The sequence below is a fragment of the Mastigoproctus giganteus genome, chromosome 6 (assembly GCF_048544385.1).
Source record: "Mastigoproctus giganteus isolate SK-2022 chromosome 6, ASM4854438v1, whole genome shotgun sequence".
Taxonomy (NCBI): domain Eukaryota; kingdom Metazoa; phylum Arthropoda; class Arachnida; order Uropygi; family Thelyphonidae; genus Mastigoproctus; species Mastigoproctus giganteus.
Window position 1 is genome coordinate 3022525 of NC_143580.1, and position 22176 is coordinate 3044700.

A 22176-nucleotide genomic window follows, 5' to 3' on the forward strand; every position below is an offset into this window, starting at 1 on the left:
CCACTGGTGATATTCTGGCTTATGTTACCCATTTATGGACTAATTCAATGGAAAGGTTCGGTGAAACACAAGTAGTTGCTCTTGACATCTCAAAGGCTTTTGATCGTGTTTGGCATAAAGGTCTTCTAAACAAGCTTCCATCTTATGGGTTGCCAACTGTTTTTTGTAATTGGTTATCCAGTTTTCTCTCTGATCGCTTACTGAGGGTGATGGTAGATGGCTCTCTGTCTTCTAACTTCTCCACTAATGCCGGTTTCCCCCAAGGTTCAGTTCTTTCCCCCCACTCTTTTCCTCTTGTATATCAATGACCTTCCATTGACTGGAAATCCTATCCATAGTTTTGCCGATGATAGCACATTGCATTCAACTTTCCATTTTGAGAAACCTTGTCCTGCTCAATCAGCTTCAAGTTCTCAAAAATCTGCTGCCAATTCCTTAAATGCCGATCTTCAGGTAATTCTCCAGTGGGGCAAAGACAACTTAGTTGATTTCAACCCTTCTAAAACTCAGTCTTGTCTTATATCTCGCAAAAAGGATTCTTCTGCTCCTATGCTTATCTTTAGTGACACTCCGATTTCTAGGCAAAATGATATATCTCCTTTGGGGATTACCCTGACTTCTAATCTCTCATGGCACAAGCACATTACAAATATTGCTTCCTCTGCATCTAAAAAACTTGGTTTTCTCTTTCGCTCTCACCTTTACTTTTCTTCCAAACAGCTGCTCACTCTGTATAAATCGCAAATCCGCCCTGCCATGGAATTTTGTTCCCACATCTGGGGTGGTGCCCCCAAAACCTCTCTCAGGCTTCTTGATTCCATTCAGAAGAGGGCAGTTAGGTTAATTAATGAGTCATCTCTAACAGAGTCTCTCCACTCGCTTTCTCATAGACGCACTGTTTCTGCTGCATGCCTCTTCCACAGATACTTCCATGGGCACTGTTCTTCTGAATTGGCTTCTATAATTCCCGCTCTCTCTTTCAAAACAGTCCGAACACGTGCCGCCACCAGCCAACATCCATTTACTGTCCAACTTCAAACCCACAGAACCAACTTTTCATCTTCCTCATTTATTCATTCAACTGCCGTTTTCTGGAACAACCTTCCTTCATACGTATTTCCTGAAAATTACAATCTACAGAAGTTCAAGTCCAATGTCAACAAATATCTTCTTTCGTCTTCTCAACCTCCAACCCAAGCACGGTACTAAGTACTATAGGTTCTAATATCTCTCGTGTTTTGGGTTCACATTAAAAAAAAAAAAAAAAATTGATCTCTAAATTATTTGGGTACTTTCGGCTACGGTTTCTGTCTTGTTACCTTTACTTTCCCCCTCCCTGTTGATTTATTTTTTATATTAACTTTCGCTCTACAGTTTTTGCCATTCTACTGGCTTATGTTTTATTTTTATAGGAATTATCGGTTATGTACTGGGCATTGTGTGGAGGATGTGCATTTTGCTCCTCTAATGATAGCTTAATATTTATTTATTTTTTTATTTTATGTTATTGCATTCTAACTTTTAAGCTATTATTTATATATATATATATAAATAAATAAAATAATGAAACTCAGATGTGCAGTCTCCACAAAAAACAACAGAATGCTCTTTTTAAATCATTTTCAAGTGCTCTCTCTCAGTTTTGATCTATTTTCTTTAATTTATTTAATTGAAAAATATTGAAATCTTTTTACAAAAATTTGTGTATTACAGATTTGAACACAAATTTTACCCACTACCTAAACAAACATGTTTACATGGAAGTTCTCAGGGAAACTCAAGACCCCCACTCAGTATGTCAAAGTTGGATATGTTCGTGAAAGGTACTGACTGAAGAGTAGATAAGTCTATGTGTGCACATGTTTCAATGTTGTATTGTTTTCAAGATTTATTGGGTAATTTTTACCCAAATGTGTGCTCCTGGGTTAAAACTGAGGGATGGAGGAAAAATCAAGTAAAGAAAGAACAAAAAGAAAAGAAAATTCAAATGTAAATTAGAATAAGAGAAAAGAATGAAACAATATTGGATCACTAGAATGAGTTAGAAAAGCACTGCAATATTCTCACCAGTTAATAGCTATTCACCATTTGTTTGTAAATATCAAAACCTGAAGATGTGTTAGCTGCACAAGCTTGATTTTGCAATCTGGAAATGAACTCTTAAAAACAACATTATTACAAATGCAAGACATTAGTGGACACATTACATATACTCTGAAAAGTAAATTTAACTCTTTTTTTTAATCTGGTAATGTAACTCTGCATAAATTTGTGGTTATATGAAGAATAACTGCTTATTATCTGTTTATAAAATTTTAATTGAAGGAAGTATTAATTTTGTAAGCATCTAACGAATTTTGTTACTATATATATTTATTTATTAATTTTTTTTGTTTGTTTTTTTATTCTCTCTTTCTACAGATTCGCAATTACCATAAGAATTTCTATAGGCCTGAAAACTTGTGTGTGATTATTACAGGTCAAGTGCCAGTAGAAAAAGTTTTTGAAGTCCTCCTTCCTGTGGAAGAAAAAATAATATCAAAGGTGAATGTTTTAATTATGCTATAAGATTGGCATGTTAATTTATTTTAATTAAATTAATATTTTAATAGAAATATTGGCAGAAATTAGTAATTCCAATTTTACTTTTCCATCATTAGAAATGAAAATCGTCAAATCGTCAAATTGGGTTTTTCTTAGTTGATATAATTTTTATATGTATATATTGTATTGCCAAAAGGAATCCAGACATAGACATTGAACTGCACCCACCATCCACTTGTCAGTATGCTCATGTTAAGAGTAAACAGACCAATGAAATACAGTACATAAGTCACAGCATTGAGCCATATTAGCAGTCAACAAATGTTCATGCCATTGCAGGAAATGGCAACATCATAGGTCAACAATGACTGACCTGATCACCATATGGATATGTTGTGGTGCTGTTACACCCGTCACCACCAAATACGGAGGATGCGGAAAGGTCAGGGAATGACCACCGCATATCCCGGAGTAATATGGCCTTAGTTGCTCATGCTCCTAAAAACCAAATAACAAACAAACAAGCTGTTACAGTCAGAAAACATTGTTAGCAAAAAAAAAAATTATGAAAAGAGACTACAATGCTCAAAAAAAGGCGTATGTAGATCGGTTCTCAAAATAATGTCAATCAGCGGAATCATATGTAATATGCAATATTGTATCTGTGTTGACTTTTGTAGGGCTTGTGTTTGGTTCTGGCATATGTATGGAGAGTATTACTTACTTTACTTACTATCAGTTTATTAACACAAGGTTCACCCCCTGGACAGCAAGTGGGCTAGGAAATTTTAAAATATACATTATACACTTTTGTACAAATTTTCAGATCTTTACAATATAATTATTGTATAATGATAACTATTAAATAGATATATACATTTGCTTAATTGTATTCACTTAATTGAAGAGTTAAATACATAGGTTGACTTCTTAATCAGCAACTAACATGCAGATTTATTTATATTCATTACATTATTGCATTTAATTGTTCATATCATCAAATTTCTAATAAAAACTACTCAATTTTCACAGCAATCCTAGTGATTTAGTCCAGATTTGGTCTATAATTTGACTTCTGTAGGTTTTATTGACTTCAAACTTTACCGGATCAATGGAGAAGGTGTTGAAGTGTTCAATTGTGTTACATGGGAGCATTCCTTTTGGGGAGTCCAGGTTTGATACCTTCATCCTAAGTGGGTGATGGCTTTTATTTCTTCCTCTTTTCAGTGCAACGATATCTCCTATTGATGGGGCATCAATATGGTGAGTTAGCAGCTTGGTAAGCATTGACAGATTTTTTTTTTTGAGGACAATGAGCTTCCAGGAGATCATGCCTAGGTTGACTAGGAGTATGGATTTCGAGATGGTGAAGGGGTTCCCTCCCAGACGGTTCAGCCACCGCAAAATCCAATACTCCATTGATAGAAATTTATTAAATCGAGAGGTAGATACAGAGGACCAGATTTCTGAGGCATATAGTGGTATGGGTGTGAGACATCTATTAATGTATTGTCCAATCAGTCTGGTGTTGTGACAGCCTGAGAGCTCCTGGTGGAAAGCCCAGAAAGCAGCATAGGTCTTCTTTGCCTTTAGGAAGTGTTCCTTGAAATTTAAGTCTTCATCCATGTTAGTCCCAGGTCAGTATGAGATGAGACTTTGGGGACTGACTCACCAATAACCGTAACTCGAATGTCATTCTTGACCTTCCTCTTCGTGATTGTCATGTGGGATTTTATTAGAATGTGTTATACCAACTGTGAAGTTTGAAATGGAATTGTTTCTTGTAGTTTGGACCGTTGGTCCCTTCATTCCTGGAAAAGTGAACGGCATGCATTGTGTCATATTTGACAGCCTAAATAGTGACTTGGTTTGAAGGAAAAACTTCTGGGCCCAGAGCCCTGATTATACTCCCATTGAACACCATTGGCATGAACTGGGTAAGGTTCAGACTATGCCAACACGCCCATGATCAATAGATGAATTGACTGTTGTATTGAAGGAGTAATAGATTAAAATACAGCCTTCCTTTTATCAACTCTTGATAGTCTAACAATGAGGATACAGTGTGTTAAGGCCAGAAGGAATGGGCCAACACATTAAATATATCAATGAAAGGTTTTCTGAAATATGTACGTGTCTAGGTACTTTTGGCAGTATAGCGTATATAAATATGTTTATAATCTTCTCAATCTCCAGTTCACTTTTAGTATTTTAATGATGACAGAAGTATATCTCTGTTAACTTTACCAGAACAGAATGTGCAGTGAATCTACCCATTCGATCCCTTAAATTCCTAGAGTAGCGCAATGAGATAGGTATTTCTTTAATTATGTGATTTAATATGTTCCTGGAGCTGTAACGAGGTTGCATTCTGCATCAGGCTACTGTACTTTTTTTTTCTTTCTAGTATTTCAATTAGATTTTGATTATAGTTACATATATGATCATTTAATATATGTTATTTACATACACAATTTACAGAATAGATGCATGATGTAGGATAATACCACTGATTTTAGCCAGATAAGAAAATTTTCACATTCAAGGTGACTTGACAAGGGTCCGGAAAATTGATCGCCAGCAATTTACCACCGCGTCAGTTTATCGCGTTTTACCGTCTAGAAGCAATGAGATGTGCTTGGTCAAATCATAAAAAGTTATTTTTTATTTAAGTTTCTGCCTTAATCTATGATTAGCATATTTTTTTGGAATTCTATGAACTGTGAGGGAATAGTATGGAAATAAAAAAAAAAAAACGCTTGTATGGAAATATGTAATTCAATAGGTAGATTATGTATTTTAATAGTTATCACAAAAATAGTCAAAAAATCCATTATTTGAACAATATAAAAAATTGGTTAATTTTAAAATAAACTAATCATAACATTAGGTATGTCATAGTACACTGCAAAAATTCAAAATGAATGTTTATGCAATCTTCAGAATCAGTCATGTTGCGATAATTAATTACTAAGAAACTGTAATATTTACAACACAGTATGTAAATTATTAATAAGAAATATTATGCACCATAATATAGATAATCAACAATATCACCCCGTTCATCATATGCACTAACAAGCCTTTTAATTCGTTCATCACAATCATGATACTTCTTTTTTTTTGTTGCCCATATCACTTCCACTTAAATATTGTTCAATGCACATTTCATTAATACTTTGTTCTTTTTTAATGCCATCGATAAATTTCCAAATGTTGGGATGATAAGCAGCGACTTGTTCCTCAAATCCTCTATGCCACCCTTCAACAGAATTATTCATTCTTGGTAATCCTTCTAGAACAAGGTGGCGTACGTTCCACATTTCATGGGAATACTTTGGTGGTCAACGAAGGTGTCGTCTGGTTGGGCATCCAATCCATGTATCCTCAAAATAATCAACAACTTCTTGCGATTCTAGAGGAAAAACACCATTTTTACACAATTGTTCAAAAATGACCGTCACAATTGGAGTGGGCACAAATGCAATTGCTGCCAAAATTCGCATATTTAAAGCAAAATTAGCATCAGTTTCATAACGTTGTTTCAATCCATTATTCTGAATGGAACGAAAAATACATTGTGAAAAGTGGAAAAAACAACCCCGTTGCGAAGTGTCAGGAAAAACTCTTCTGCAAGCATTCATCATCGCTGTCTCAAAATCTGTAGTTATTGATTGCGGGGACATAGCTGGTTCCAATACTTTCAGCTACTGTAGTAGAGATACATGTTTCCTCAGACTTGTTAGGCAATAATGCATAAACTAATGGAAGCGATATTTTGTCCTTGAATCCATGTACTGTATACAGCTGATTAAAAAAAAAAGTAAGGGAACAGTTTTGAAAGTCCCATCGGCATACCAGTGTGTTCACTTCGCGCTAACAACTGCAAATTTCTTTTCATACTGAAAATTAACATACGATTGTCCTCAGGTCCAGAATCAAATTGTAGAAACAATTCTCCATTGCATGATGTTTTATATTCTTCTGGAAAAACTGTCTCTACGATGCATTGGAAGAACTGGGCCATCAAAATTTCGATTTCTTATATTTCGGATCGTTCGTTTCATTGTATCTAAACTTGGAAGCTTAGGGGCTGCTGCTTGGCTACAGATTCTCGAAACATTTGAAATAATACTATGAGGCATATTATTTGTTGTTTCTGCATAAGTTCGAATGGTATCAAGAAGCTGTGCTGCCTCAACTCCTGCATCTCCACAATGATTGTGCTCCTTCCATGTTTTAACGATGGTGTTATTTATCGTAGTAACTCGAGCGGCACATTTGGTTTTTTGGTAATTTTGACACTTCCAATGAATTTTTGTTTCATTTTGCCTGTCTTTATGAAACAAATGCCCACTAAAGCACAATTTCGGTTTTCCTCTTTCTGATTTCAAAAATTCCACCGACATGATGCGTTCACAAACTCAAAAGGATGAAAAATAAACTCAAAATAAGAAAATGTTGTGATTGTAAGAGATTATAAATATATAAGTACCTCCCTAATCGGCACGCCCAACCCCCACTTCCCTAAAACATGCTACTTAAGTTAAAAATAAATTTATATAAATTATATGTATTGCCTGGCGATATTTGTAGGCTATAAATTGTTTATGCGATAAACTGCTGCGGTGGTAAACTGCTAGCGATTAATTGCTGGCGGTGAATTGCGGGCGATAAACTTCCCTAGACTTAGTCGAGGAAAGTTTATCGCCAAAAGTTTAAGAAAATTTAAGTTTATAAACAATTTATAGCCTACAAGTGATCACTAGCATATTTTATTGCCAGGCAATATATATAATTTATATAAATTTATTGGTCATTTTAAATTGAAAATATGGCTTTTCTATAGGTGTTATTTAAAAATTAAGTGCAGTTAAAAATGGAAGTTATATGCTAGGTATACATTTCCTAGAAATACATTGCAGGTGCTGTAATTTAATTGCCTGTTATTTTCCAAAATTGGAATTAGGTAAGTACCTACTTAATTCCTTTAACTTAAGTGGAAGTGAACCGGGCGACAAAAAAAAAAAGTATCGCAATTGTAATTTACGAATTAAAAGGCTTGTTAGTGCATACGACGAAGAGGGTGATATTGTTGATTATCTAAGAGGTATAGCGCATAATATTTCTTATTAATAATTTACATACTGTGTTGTAAATATTACAGTTTCTTAGTAATTAATTATCCCAACGTGACTGATTCTGAAGATTGCCGATAGACATCATTGCTTCTGCTAAGATGTATGATGTTTCTCTCTAGGATGTATTAAATTGTTAGGTGTGTATGAGAAGAGGCTGCCCAAAAAACAAAGCTAAGCTGGTTGCCATTTTCTGAAGCCCAAATTGTGAAAAATATCAGAGGATATTTACAAAAACTGTAGCAACTTTCCTAGGGCAGCCTGGTAGAGAGTGCTCCACAGGAATTAGAGGCTGCCATAAAGGCTACAGGTTTCAGCACTCAGGTTTCATCACCAAAAACAAGCTCTGCTACTTGCAAAACTCTTATTGCTTGTGTTTGTTGTTCAGTTTTAATGAATATATTAACTGTAGATTGTCAGCATTTCAAAGGTAAATGCAGCCTTGTGATATGCCAGACTGTTTGAGGTATATTCTACTCACATCTACATCTTTAAGTGAATCTTTTTCACCTTTATTTGAAGATTTATTTTGCACATTGCACTGTTTCATTAATAGCATAGAATGGAGGAAGGTAATTCAGACTCTTCTTTACAGATGCAGACTTTTTTTGCTTAATGTCAAACTGCTTACCAATTGTAAATTGACTTAAGTTGTAGGGATCCTTTTATGTAGCATGTGAAAGGCACATTAGTCAAGGTTGGTTGGTTGATATGTTGTTTAATGGCACTAGGGCTACTAAGGCCATATTGTGTCTGATATTAGTCAAGGAATTTATCTTAAAAACTGGATGATGCAATACTTTTTCCCATGGTGAAGTCATTTTAATAACTTGTTCTTCCAGTATTAGCATTATCATTAGTAGAGGCACATGATGCAAGAAAGCAAGCTTGTACAGCATCAGCCAAAGAGAAAAAAAAAAAAAAAAAAAAACCCTTCCCATTTCACTGATCCATTCTTTCCAAATGTTTGTCTAGTTCTCCCTTGAATTTATTTAAGATATCAACTTCCACAACAACAGATGGAAGTTTGTTCCAGCAATCACTGGCTAAAGGCAACTGGCTAAACCCACTGGTTAAAGGCAAACATCTGCACATCTATTCTACAACTGTCTTTCCCCAGTCTGAATCTATGCCCCCTCAATTTGTAATCTGAGCAAGAGGAAGAATCCCATCAGCATTAATCCTGCTCAATGCATTCAAGACCTTATGCGCCTCAATCAGATCGCCTCGCAGGTGGATAGTCTCCAGAAGCTGCATTTTTGCAGAACTTAAGCCTTTCTTCATGAGAGCACCCCTTTGTTCCCTTCAACAGTCTTGTTGCCCTTCTGTGTACTCGTTCTAGCAACTTTACATCCTTCCTAAAATGAGGCTTCCAGACCTATACGCAGTATACAAGGTGTGGCCTGACCATTGCCTTATACAAGGGGAAAATCCCCTCCTTATCCCTGCTCACAAAATTCCTGTATATCATTGACAAGACCCCATGACCTACTCTGGCAGCTTGTCTGCACTGCTCAGAAAACTTCATATCTGACTGCACAATTACTCCAAGATCTCTTTCATTCTCCACTTTCCTGAGTGTAACACCACGTAGTTGGTACATTTCTCTGGGGTTAGTGCTACCTTGAATGGTTTGAGCATGCTCAATTCTGATGGGATTCTTCCTCTTGTACAGAATAATCGCCTGAGAGGGCATAAATTCAAATTGAGGAAAGGAAGTTGTATCAGGATAGATGTGCTGAAGTTTGCCTTTAGCCAACAGGTGGTTGATTGCTGGAACAAATTTCCATCTGTCATAGAAGTTGATAGCTTAAACAGATTCAAGGCAGAACTAGACAAACATTTGGAGCGGGTGGATGAGAAGGGGTGCGTGTGTGCACTATATATTTGGCTGATGCTATATAAGCTTGCTTTCTTGCATCATGTACCCTTGCTAATGCATACTGTACCCATATGCAGTACTTTTCATTTGTCAATGTTAAACTTCATTTGCCACTTCTCAGCCCATGTACCCAACTTTTCCAGATGCTGGTACAGCAAGGTTGTTAATGACAGTACACTGCTGCAACAAGATCTAGACAAGTTGAGTAGATGGGCTGAGAGGTGGCAACTGAAGTTTAACAGTGACAAATGTATAAAGTACTGCATATGGGAAGCAGTAACCCCAGAGTAAGGTATGAACTGTGCGGTACTACATTGGCAGAGGTAGACAGTGAAAAGGACCTGGAGGTAATTGGGCAGGCAGATATGAAGTTTTCTGAACAGTGCAGATGGTCTGAAAGAGTAGCCCATGGTGTCTTGTCAATGGTATACAGGAATTTTTCTAGCAGAGATAAGGAGGTGATTATCCCCTTGTATAAGGCAATGGTCAGGCCACACCTTGAGTACTGTATACAGGTCTGGAGGCCTCATTTTAGGAATGATGTAGAGCTGTTGGAATGAGTACAGAGAAGGGCAACAAGATAAGTGAATGGAACAAAGGGTTGCTCTTGCGAAGAAAGGCTTAGGTTTTGCAAATTACAGTGTCTGGAGACTAGGCACTTGCGATGTGATCTAATTGAGTTGTATAAAGCCTTGAATGGTTTGAGCATGGTCAATGCTGATGGGATTCTTCCTCTTGCTCAGAATAATCGCCTGAGAAGGTATAAATTCAAATTGAGGAAAGAAAGTTGTACGATAGATGTACAGAAGAAGTTTGCCTTTAGCCAGCTTGATAGCTGGCTAAAGGCAAACTTCAGGTGGTTGATTGTTGGAACAAACTTTTTAATATCTGTTGTTGTAGAAGATGAGTGAAATGAGTAGGGGGTGTGTTTTTTTTGGCTGATGCTTTATAAGCTTGCTTTCTTGCATCATGTGCCCTTGCTAATACTAATGTATACTATCATTACTGTTATTAATGATGTAATTAATGATGTTGAAATTTCATATGTTTATTTAATAAAAAAAACTTTAGAGCCTACTGACCAGTACCCTACCTACCCTATAATCTTAAGGGAGGTGGCAAGTGAGTGCATTCAACCATTGAGGCTAATTATGCGAGCATCACTGGACTCAGGAGTGATTCCGTTGGATCAGAAAAGTGCCAATGTGTCTCCAATACATAGGGGGCCATATTGGATAGACTAACATGCCGGTAATAAATTACCGGCCTGTTAGTCTAACTTCAGTAGTAGGGAAAATCATGGAGACAATCAAAGTTGGAATTCAGGATCCTTTTGATAGAAATGGAATTCTGAAGGATACTCAGCTTGGTTTTGTAAAGGGAAAATCATGTTGAACTAATGTGGTTTGCTATTTTGACAGGGTCACTCAAGAGTTGGAATTTGGGAATAATTTCGACATTGTTTATTTGGATTTCAGCAAAGCATTTGACTCAGTCCCACATGAGCGGTTACTTTATAAGCTGGAACAGGTTGGAATTGTAGGGAAAATCCTTAAATGGATAGCTGGATGGCTACAGGGCAGGAGGCAGAGGGTTGTGATAAATGGTTATTCCTCAGATTGGGTTGATGTAAGAAGTGGGGTTCCCCAAGAATCAGTATTAGGATTACTGTTGTTTTGATTTTCATAAATTATATCGATGAAGGGATAGAAGGCGTAATGTCTAAATTTGCAGATGTAAAGATTGGTAGAGTAGTTAATGATTGCCGGCTAGCAGAACTTCTTTAGAATGACCTAAATAGACTTCAGGGATGGTCAGAAAAATGGCAGCTATGCTTTAATCCAGCAAAGTGTAAGGTATTGCACCTGGGGAACAGTAACCCCAAAATAATTTATATATTTGGCAGAGTTGAACTAAAGCCATAGTGGAGGAAAAGGACTTGAGTGTTACGATATGGTCAGACTTTAAGTTATCTGAGCATTGTAGACAGATTGCAAGGAAGGCCCAATGTGTCCTATCGATGATGAATTGAACAATTGCTAGTAGAGATAAGGTTGTCATAATCCCATTATATAAGGCTATTGTCCGACCACGCTTGGAAAACTGTGTTTAGGTATGGAGACCGCATCCAAAGAAAGACCTTCTTCTTCTTGAAAGAGTCCAAAGATGGGTAACTCGCCTGGTGAGATTGGCAAAAGGGCATCCATATGAGGAAAGACTTCAAATATGTGGGTTGCAGAGTTTGGAAACTAGGCACCTTAGAGGAGACTTGATTGAAGTGGTTTAGGCTCTGAGAGGAATAAGCAAAATGAATGAGGATGAAATTTTCACTGTTATAAATGATTCTAGACCAAGGGGCTATAATTTAAGTTATGGGGGGGAGATGTTTAGACTGGATTACAGGAAGTTTTATTTTAACCAGCGAGTTATAAATCAGTGGAATAAGTTGCCTACATGGGTGGTAGAGGCTTACAGTTTGGGGAAATTCAAATGTCAGCTGGATAATTACCTATGGGAGGAGGGAAACACTTAGGTTGTCCATTTCCTTTTCTCTTATTGATTAATTATTATTATTATTTTTTTCTTATTATTATTATTTTATTCTTATCATTTTATTTTATTATTTTTTTTTTGCTGGTGCACCATATGGCCATTGCTAATACTAATATTATTAACAACCCTGCCTTTGTATCGTCTACAAACTTTGATATTAAGCTTGATATACCTTCATCAATATCATTGATAAATATACAAAACAACAATGGACCCAACACCAAACCCTGAGGGACACCACTAATAACATTAGTCCACGTAGAGGAGTACCCATTGATCAGCACTCTGTCTTCTCCCACTCAACCATCCTTTTATCCATTGTAGCAACTTGCCCTTAATGCCACACTGCTCCAATTTGTACAGTAATCTTCCATGTGCAGCAGTATCAAAAGCTTTCCTGAAATCCAAGTGTGACCACATCATAATATCCAATCAAATTGGTCAGACAAGACTTCCCCTTGACAAACCCATGCTGTGTCTGAATTATTGCTGCAGTCTTGTCTAAATGATCCTGTAGTGCTTCTTTAACCAGTGACTCCATTATTTTCCCTGAACAGAAGTCAAACTAACATGTCTATAATTACTTGTGTCACTCTTTGATTCCCCCTTTGTGAATTGGAGATACATTTGCAATTTGCACATCTGCACTCTGTGGGGACTTCCTCCAAGTCCAAGGATGCTCTCATAATTATGGCTAAAAGTTTGCCTACTTCCTTTGCTGCCTCCTTTAATATAACTGGATAGATCCCATCCACTCCAGGTGCCTTTCTTATGTTTAACTTCAACAGTTTCTCCTCCACTCTGCTCTCAGTTATTGCAAAATCATTTAACTCCATGTTAGAGTTTGATAAACATCTAGCCCTAACCTCAGTAATTGACATGATGAAAATTATACTTCCAGTGAAGAGTTTTAAAAACTTTTCAGAGTTGATCTAGCACCAGGAGGTCCTATTTTGTTTTCAGTAAAACATATCCAATATTAAATAACCACCTGCCTAGATAGTGTGCACCATTCACAATGGGTCCATGAACTCTCATGTTGCTTGTTCCACACACGAAGGCATCCATCAAAGTGTTGCACCAGGTATTTGAACTCATCGAAAAGCACATGTTTCCAGTCCTCCTTTGTCCAACCAGTGTGTTGTTGACACTACAGCATTCACCGTCGATGATGATCAGTGGTGAGGAGAGGGTATTTCTTGGGTCACCTGTTGTTGAATCCCATACGTCTGAGTGTGAGCTTTATTGTTAGGTTATTAGTAAATTAATAAGAGGAGTTTACCTCAATATAGTACGTGGAACACTTCCATATGATACCCTCCAGAAATTAAAACGGAAAAAACGAAAAAATCGACAACTTACCGGTACATTAAAGTAAAATATAAATAATTAAAGTAAAATATAAATAATTAAATAATCAATTTAACACAATTCAAAATCAATTTGACACCCATCTGACACCATTTGAAAACCCATTTGACACCATTCTTTGTACACCTTAACCACAGTAAGCTGTGAATAACCAATAAGATATGTTGTTTCTTACATGGAAGTACTTGATGCACAAGTTCCCACAGTCATGCCCTTTAGAAATGCCATGATATTTTGACTATGTTCCTTAACTGCTACCTTATCAATTTGATTTGCATGACCAAATGCAAATTGCCACTGCTCTAGCATATAAAGCTGTTTGACTTTTTATACTGCGAATTGATTTTGAATTGTGTTAAATTAATTATTTAATTATTTATATTTTACTTTAATTATTTATATTTTACTTTAATGTACCGGTAAGTTGTCGATTTTTTCGTTTTTTCCGTTTTAATTTCTGGAGGGTATCATACGGAAGTGTTCCACGTACTATATTGAGGTAAACTCCTCTTATTAATTTACTAATATTATTATCAACGTAGAACATATTGAGTATTACAGCTCTGATTCATACTATCTAATTGTTAGGTTATATATTCTTGTATTAACCATATTGTATTACAATCAGCTGCCACAAAAAGTGACCTGCCTGAGCCGATACAACACTCTGCACCCTTTGCTCAACACAAGCATCCACCTTATGTAGTCCTTTACTGTCAGCAGGAGGTGGTTTGACCCATTTGACACCATTCTTTGTACACCTTAACCACAGTAAGCTGTGAATAACCAATAAGATATGTTGTTTCTTACATGGAAGTACTTGATGCACAAGTTCCCACAGTCATGCCCTTTAGAAATGCCATGATATTTTGACTATTTTCCTTAACTGCTACCTTATCAATTTGATTTGCATGACCAAATGCAAATTGCCACTGCTCTAGCATATAAAGCTGTTTGACTTTTTATACTGCGAATTGATTTTGAATTGTGTTAAATTAATTATTTAATTATTTATATTTTACTTTAATTATTTATATTTTACTTTAATGTACCGGTAAGTTGTCGATTTTTTCGTTTTTTCCGTTTTAATTTCTGGAGGGTATCATACGGAAGTGTTCCACGTACTATATTGAGGTAAACTCCTCTTATTAATTTACTAATATTATTATCAACGTAGAACATATTGAGTATTACAGCTCTGATTCATACTATCTAATTGTTAGGTTATATATTCTTGTATTAACCATATTGTATTACAATCAGCTGCCACAAAAAGTGACCTGCCTGAGCCGATACAACACTCTGCACCCTTTGCTAAACACAAGCATCCACCTTATGTAGTCCTTTACTGTCAGCAGGAGGTGGTTTGACCCATTTGACACCATTCTTTGTACACCTTAACCACAGTAAGCTGTGAATAACCAATAAGATATGTTGTTTCTTACATGGAAGTACTTGATGCACAAGTTCCCACAGTCATGCCCTTTAGAAATGCCATGATATTTTGACTATTTTCCTTAACTGCTACCTTATCAATTTGATTTGCATGACCAAATGCAAATTGCCACTGCTCTAGCATATAAAGCTGTTTGACTTTTTATACTGCGAGCTATGTGGCATAGTCTGTTATCGATGGGGGAATTCATAATTCAGTGATCATTGAGTGTATACAGATTTCTGTAGGGGAGGACAGGCTGAGTATTATGAATCAGAATTGGGCCTCATACCTTCTCAGGGACCAAAAGTAATGCCAGAACATTAGAAACAGATAAATTTATTTATATAGATAACTTGAGGTATTAGGTTGCAAGGAATCTAGGCTTTGCTGCAGGGGAAAAGAAAGAAGAAAAACTTCTCACAGGCAGAACTTATTCTGATAATTTTCTCAAGCTGTTGACCTCAACCGTTAATTAATCACTGGACTATGTATAAATATAGTGCAAGCACATCAGAAATACATAGCTATATCTAAATAAATCAGAATATTAGTGAAATGGCATCGTTTTAAGTTATCTCATATTGTGAGTACCCTCACAACGGGTTGCCATGATATTGCACTACTTTGAATAAGTAACGTTTCACCTGAGGAGAAGACCAATGTTACTTATTCTCAGATAGATACCACCAGAAGGCACCGTTTCAGGACTATTTGGCCCTTCTTGGGTGCGTAGGTACCCGGGTGATGCAATGATGGCAAATACTTCATAACTGTTTTGCCATCATTGCATTACTCGGGTACCTATGCACCCACCAAAGGGCCAAATAGCCCTTAAATGGTGCCGTCTGGGTGGTATCCATCTGAGAATAAGTAACATTAGTCTTCTCCTCAGGTGAAACGTTACTTATTCGAAGTAGTGCAATGTCATGGCAACCCATTGTGAAGGTACTCACAATATGAGGTATAACTTAAAACGATGCTGTTTCACTGATATTCTGATTTATTCAGATATAGCTATGTATTTCTGATGCGCTTGCACTATATTTATACATAGTATAGACTCTCCCATAGCTTGAGGCTTATGTCCTAAATGCTTTAGAGTCTTAATCACTGGAATAATATTCCTGGAGGCAAATTGTTCCAGTGATTAACAACATTGGAAAATTTCTGTATCCAGTGTGCAACTCTTCCTCCTTAAATTGAATTTATCCCCCTTGGCTCTAGCATCATTTATTAAAGTCCAAATAAATAATGTTGAAGTTACTTTCTTCATCCTAGATTATAAGTGACTCTGTAAAAGTAGCTAGAAGGTTAGTTAAAAAAAAAAAAAAAAAAAAAAAAAAAAATACTCTAACAAAACCAAAACTGTGCCATGTTGTTAGAATGCCATTTCTGTTTAGATTTTTTTTTTTTTTTTTTTTTTTTTTTTTATGAAAACCCCAAACACGAAAGGTATCAAAACCTATAGTACTTAGTACCATGCATGGGTTGAAGGAGAAGTATGGGGGGAGGGGGATGCCGGAAACTTTGCTCTAGAGACTAAACATGGGTTTCACCACTTCAAGCCTCCAATAAGCAAAGTGGTGGTATTTCAACAAGAGCATAAACAAAATGAAGCTAATAGCCACTTCCATTTTCAAATTCATAATACCATTAAGCATGTAAAAATTCAGACTAATATGAATTCAGGGTAATGTGTTTATAATAAGGTATTATAAACACATAGTAATACGTGCCTGTGCATGTATTACTATGTGTTTTCAAATTCACTTAATAATTCTCTCTGTTTAAAATAACAAGGTCTTTTTTAACGGAATATAATAAGGTATTTTTAAGGAATGTTATTACTGATGTGTTAAAAGACCTTATTTTATAACAATCTCTTTAACCTAGTAGTCAAATTCTCTGATTGCCAAAAAAAAATGACATGCTACCCTGAAATGAATTTTATTATTATTCGAGCATTCTTTGTTTTTCAGGGAGAACTACCATACTTTAACCGCCCTTGGCAGTCTCATATTCCGAATCTCTTAGAGTCTAAAGACCAAGTTGTTCATTTTCCATCTGATGATGACCATCATGGCTTGGTTATTGTGGCATGGAGGGGACCCAATGTAAAAGTAAGTATCCCACATTAGAATTTTTTTTTTTATTTCTAATTACGGATATATGAGTCTTGTGTAGTCAAAACTCATACTTAGAATAGCTCCTACTAGCCTAGGCCCGTACTTAAAAAAAAAAAAAAAATCCTTGAGTTAATAATCTTACTTGTTTAGCCAAAGCAAACAAAATTATTAACCCAAGAAAGCTATGAGTATTTAGAGGCTAATATAATAATTTGTAATGGACTGCCAAAAATAATGTAATCTCTCATAAAGTTTACAAAATTTACAAGCTTCAGTTCCTTGTTAACTAATTAGCAGGCGCATCAGATTTCTTATTTAACAGACACCTCTTACGTTCCTGAAATTAGAAGTATATAGCTTTGGCATTTATGAATGTTTTGAAATTATTCTTTCCCTTCCTTTCTCCCCTCCACAATGTATGTATGGAATGTATATAATGTAATGTTTGCATTTGTGTAGGGCGGCACCTGGAACGTTAGTTCAACTCTGCTTCGTTTCATTGTGAAGTTCTCGTCAACTCCGTAGCCAGGTGGGCAGGAGCAGCAGTGTAGCACATGCTTCTTGATTAGACAGAGGTTCAAGCCCGTGACCACCAAATACGGAGGATGTGGAAAGGTCAGGGAATGACCCGCATATTCCCGGAGCAATATGGCCTTAGTTGCTAATGCTCCTAAAAACCAAACAACAACAACAACTGTGAAGTTACAGGACTCTGTAGAAATGGCCACATGTGTGCATTGAGTGTTGTTTGTATGATTATGTATGTGGTATGTTTGTGCTGAACTGGCCTTTGGTTACCCAGAATCATCAAGCCAGAAACACATCCACCACCACAGGAAGGTGGACCAGAGCCTACCAACCACCACCACCACAGGAAGGTAGACCTTGGCTACCAACCACCAGCAGCAGCAGAAGAGAGGGACACCAAGAACCAAACAAAGTTCGCGCCAAAGACCCTTGCCAAAAAAAAAAAGTATCTTAACAACTATACAAAAATTAAACACTGTACACAAGATTAACCTCAAAACCATGAGGTAATCAAACAATACAGGTGACCCCCCTGCTTAACGCTGATAATTCGTTCTGGAAAAATGGAGAAAAAATGAGAAAAAACTAATCAATACATTGTTACTGACTTCTACTGCAACTACCGACAACACACACCATTTGTTTACTGAGAATGCAGGTAGAAACTGCGCCAGTGGGAAATGAGTTTGCCTGGTAAGTTTCCTGTGGTTCTCATGTTGGCTTGCTTTACCTTAGCCGGTGGATTCATATATCATATACAAGTTGTTAGCTGTAATAATGATAAATGGCTGGAAGTCAAGAGAAGAATAAATTTCAGATGGATAGTATTCAGGATATATAGTCACATACTGAGGAGCAATATCCCAATTTGTCTGAAAAAATAAAAAAATGTAAAATAATGAGCCAATGTACACTCCCCAGCATGACTTATGGAAGTGAAATGTGGGCACTTGCCAAAAGAATGGAAGAGAAGCTGAAAACTACACAGCAAAGATTGGAACAAATTATTAGGAATCAGACTGTTGAATAAGAAGAGAAGCACATGGATTAGGCAGCAAACTCAAGTGAATCTTTTCAGTTCTTATCAAAGCTAACGAACTGAAAAGGACTTGGGCAGGACACATAGCTTGAAGATATGATGACAGATGGACTAAGAAAATAACAGAATGGTTCAGAAGAGAAGCTTAAAGAAAACCTGGAAGCCAACAACAGAGATGGACAGTTAAAATTGAAGAGTTTGTGGGCAGTAAATGGATGGATGGCCATTGCACAAAACAGAAGGAACTGGAAAGTTGCTAGAGAGGCCTTCATGGCCGACCAGTCTAGCCGGGTGGGTAAAGTGCCTTCCTGGCAACCCAAAGGTCATGGGTTTGAATCCCGCCTCGGGCTTGGATCAGAGTAGTGCAAAAACCTTGGGAGGTGCATTAGGTCCACAGAAGCCAATGCACTAACAAAAAAAAAAAAAAAAAAAAAGGCCTTCATCCTGCAGTGGATTGAAAATGACTGATGAGATGGTGATGATAAAGAAGAACACTATTGTTGTTGTTGTTTTACTTTTTAGGAGCAGCAGCAGATAAGGCCATATTGCTCCAAGGATATGCGGTGGTCATTCCCTGACCTTTCTGCATCCTCCATATTTGGTGGTCACAGGCTCGAACTCCCAGTCTAATCAAGAAGCGTGTGGCTATGCACTGCTGCTCCTGCCCACCTGGCTATGGAGGCGCCACTAATAATATAATACTAATACTATCACTAGGTGGTAGATAACTCTCATCAATCAGTGGAATATCACTACTTTGCTTATTGGAGGTTTAGTTTGTTTAGTCTCTAGAGGAAAGTTTCTGGCATCCCTCCCCTTTTTCCTTCAACTTATGCACGTTACTACTAATACTAACTAGCACCACTACTAAAACTAATATAAAATAACACTAATAATATAATATAATACTTATTAATACTAACACTAGATAGTAGATGACTCATCAACTGATGCAATATCAACACTTTGTTTATTGGAAGCTTGAAATGGTGAAACCCATGTTTAGTCTCTAGAGCAGAGTTTCTGGCCTCCATCCTCCCCCTTCTCCTTCAACCCATGCATCGTACTACTAGTACTAATACTGTTACTAACTAGTACTAACACTACGGTGGTAGATGACTCATCAACTGGTGCAACCACCACTTTGCTTATTGGAGGCTTGAAGTGGTGAAACCAATGTTTAGTCACGAGAGCAAAGTTTCTGGCATCCCCTCCTTCCCCATCTCCTTCAACTCATGCACTGTACTAATTACTATATCAGAGATGGACAGTTGAAATTTCATATTTTTTAATGAAAACCCTGTTTGGGGTTTTCATTTAAAAAAAAAAAAAAAAAAAAAAACTATTAACATGACAACATGCTATGCCACAAAGACCCAATAGGTTGCTAACTGTTTCAGGAATGAATTCTCTGCCCTACCATGGCTACCCAGCTCATCTAATTGATCACGATTACGACCTGCTGAAAAAGGACATTCGATGCTATGACCATCCATCTGAAAATGTGTGGGCATTACTGGACACATTATGCAACGCTTGGGTAGCACTACCACAGGACACCCTGCAACACCTTGTGAAGTCCATGCCAAGATGTGTGTGGTATGTATTTTGGGCAAAATACATACCACACATATCTTGGCATGTATTTTGGGCAAAAGGTGGCCCCATGAGGCATTAGACTAATGCAAAGCAACTAATTATATTCCACTTTTGGATCATGAATAATATCTTACGAATAAATTCTTCTACATGTCAAATTTACCTTTCTAAACAATTATTGAATCTGGGAATATTGAAATACAAATCTATTGTGCCATAGAATTAACAAATGAGTTTTCTCATTCAAAATTGTGTGCATAATAATCAGAACAACTCAGAGTAAGCAAGTTTCAATTTCTGTATATAATGACATGTTATTTAAGACACAGTAATTTGAATTTTTATATCAACAAAAGGGTGCAATAATATCAAAAAATTAGGTATGATGCATTTCCATTGTGACTCTACTAGTTGGTAACTTTGATTTGAATCAGTTTTGCATTGTACAACCAATAATAATAATGAATTATGTACCAGCATTGGATTGACAGTCAAATGAGAATCCCCTTTAAAAACAGATTATAAGGTGCACCTTGCTTTAAAGGTGCCAATTTAAAAAAAAAATGCATAATTTAGTAATAGCATTTGCCATATAGTGCAAGGAAGCCACAGGCTTTTACTGCACTGGCAAAAAACCCAACCAAGTAGATAAGAAAACACATTATATGCCGTATTTCCCCATGTATAAGACGCACCTTAATTTTGGGGCCCAAAATTTGAAAAAAAAATGTATTGCATAAAGTTATTGAACTCAAGTTTTATTCATCATAAAATTCATACAACTCATCACTGTCAAAACTTCTATCCATTAGCTTGTCCTCATCTGTGTCTGATGATGAATCACTGTCTTCATATATTGCCTCGTCCTCAGTTCCATCTATGACATTTGAAATGCCACACTTCTTAAATGACTTGACAACGATCTCAATCTTGATATTATCCCAAGATCTTTTCACCCAGGTACAAACTTCTCCTGTAGTTGGTTTCTTCACTCTTCCTGCTGGTGTCAAATTGTCCCCAGAAGACTTCATCCGTTGGTTCCATTCGTCTCTCATGGCAGCTTTGAAGAGTTTGTTAATGCTGACATTAAGTGGTTGGAGCTGGGATGTCAAGCCTCCAGGTATGACGGCAAGTTTTGTTTTTTGCTCTGCAGCAATCTTCTTTGTATTTTTTGTTATGTGTGCCCTGAACTGATTAAGCACCAATAGGGCAGGTTTGCGTGAGAGCCCACCTGGTCTCCTGCTCCAAACTTTCTCAAACCAGATCTTCATCCTATCCTGACCCATCCAACTCTTGTCATGAACGTGGACAGTCACTCCTTGAGCAATGTCTTCTTTTGGCATTGTTTTGCGTTTGAAAATCAGCATAGGAGGCAGCTTGGTTCCGTCGACAACAAGCTAGAACAACTGTATAATGGCTCTTTTCATGTCCACTTGTCTTCACAGTTACAGTTTTCATCCCCTTCTTATCAACAGTTCTGTTACTGGGACATCAAATTGAAGGGGGACTTTGTCCATATTTGCGATCTGTCCCAACTCAAACTGATGTGTCTTCCGACATTGAATGACAAAACGATGAAATTCAAGGACCTTCTGCTCATAGCTTTCAGGCATCTTTTGGGCAAGTCTGGTGTGTGAATGCATGCTTAGTCCATTCCGTTTCATGATCCTGAAGCACCAATTGTGTCCTCCTTTGAAATCAGTAACTTCTTTTTTTCATCAGCAATTCTTCTTGCCTCATGCTGATTCATCTTTGTGGACACAGGAATTCCAATTGCCCTTTGCTCTTTAATCCATATCTTCAATTCCCTCTCTAAATCAGGCCATTTTGCTGACTTGCCTCTCATGGCCTTCTTCTGCTGTGGTGTTTTCAGTAGGGTTTCTTCTTCCCGTAGCCAGTGTCGGATTGTTTTCTCAGTTGGAGGAGGACCAAACTTACATTCAGCAGCGCGATTTCCA

General features: G+C 36.9%; 1 protein-coding gene across 2 annotated transcripts in view; it reads left to right on the forward strand.

The window, feature by feature from the left end:
- Positions 1–22176, forward strand: part of LOC150083805 (uncharacterized protein C05D11.1-like) — a 282398-nt gene that overhangs the window by 63124 nt on the left and 197098 nt on the right. For both annotated transcript variants that reach the window (XM_090375794.1, XM_090375795.1), the window contains 2 exons: positions 2422–2544; positions 16906–17046. In XM_090375794.1, the coding sequence (XP_090231920.1) occupies positions 2422–2544; positions 16906–17046 (264 nt within the window). The remainder of the gene's footprint in view (positions 1–2421; positions 2545–16905; positions 17047–22176) is intronic.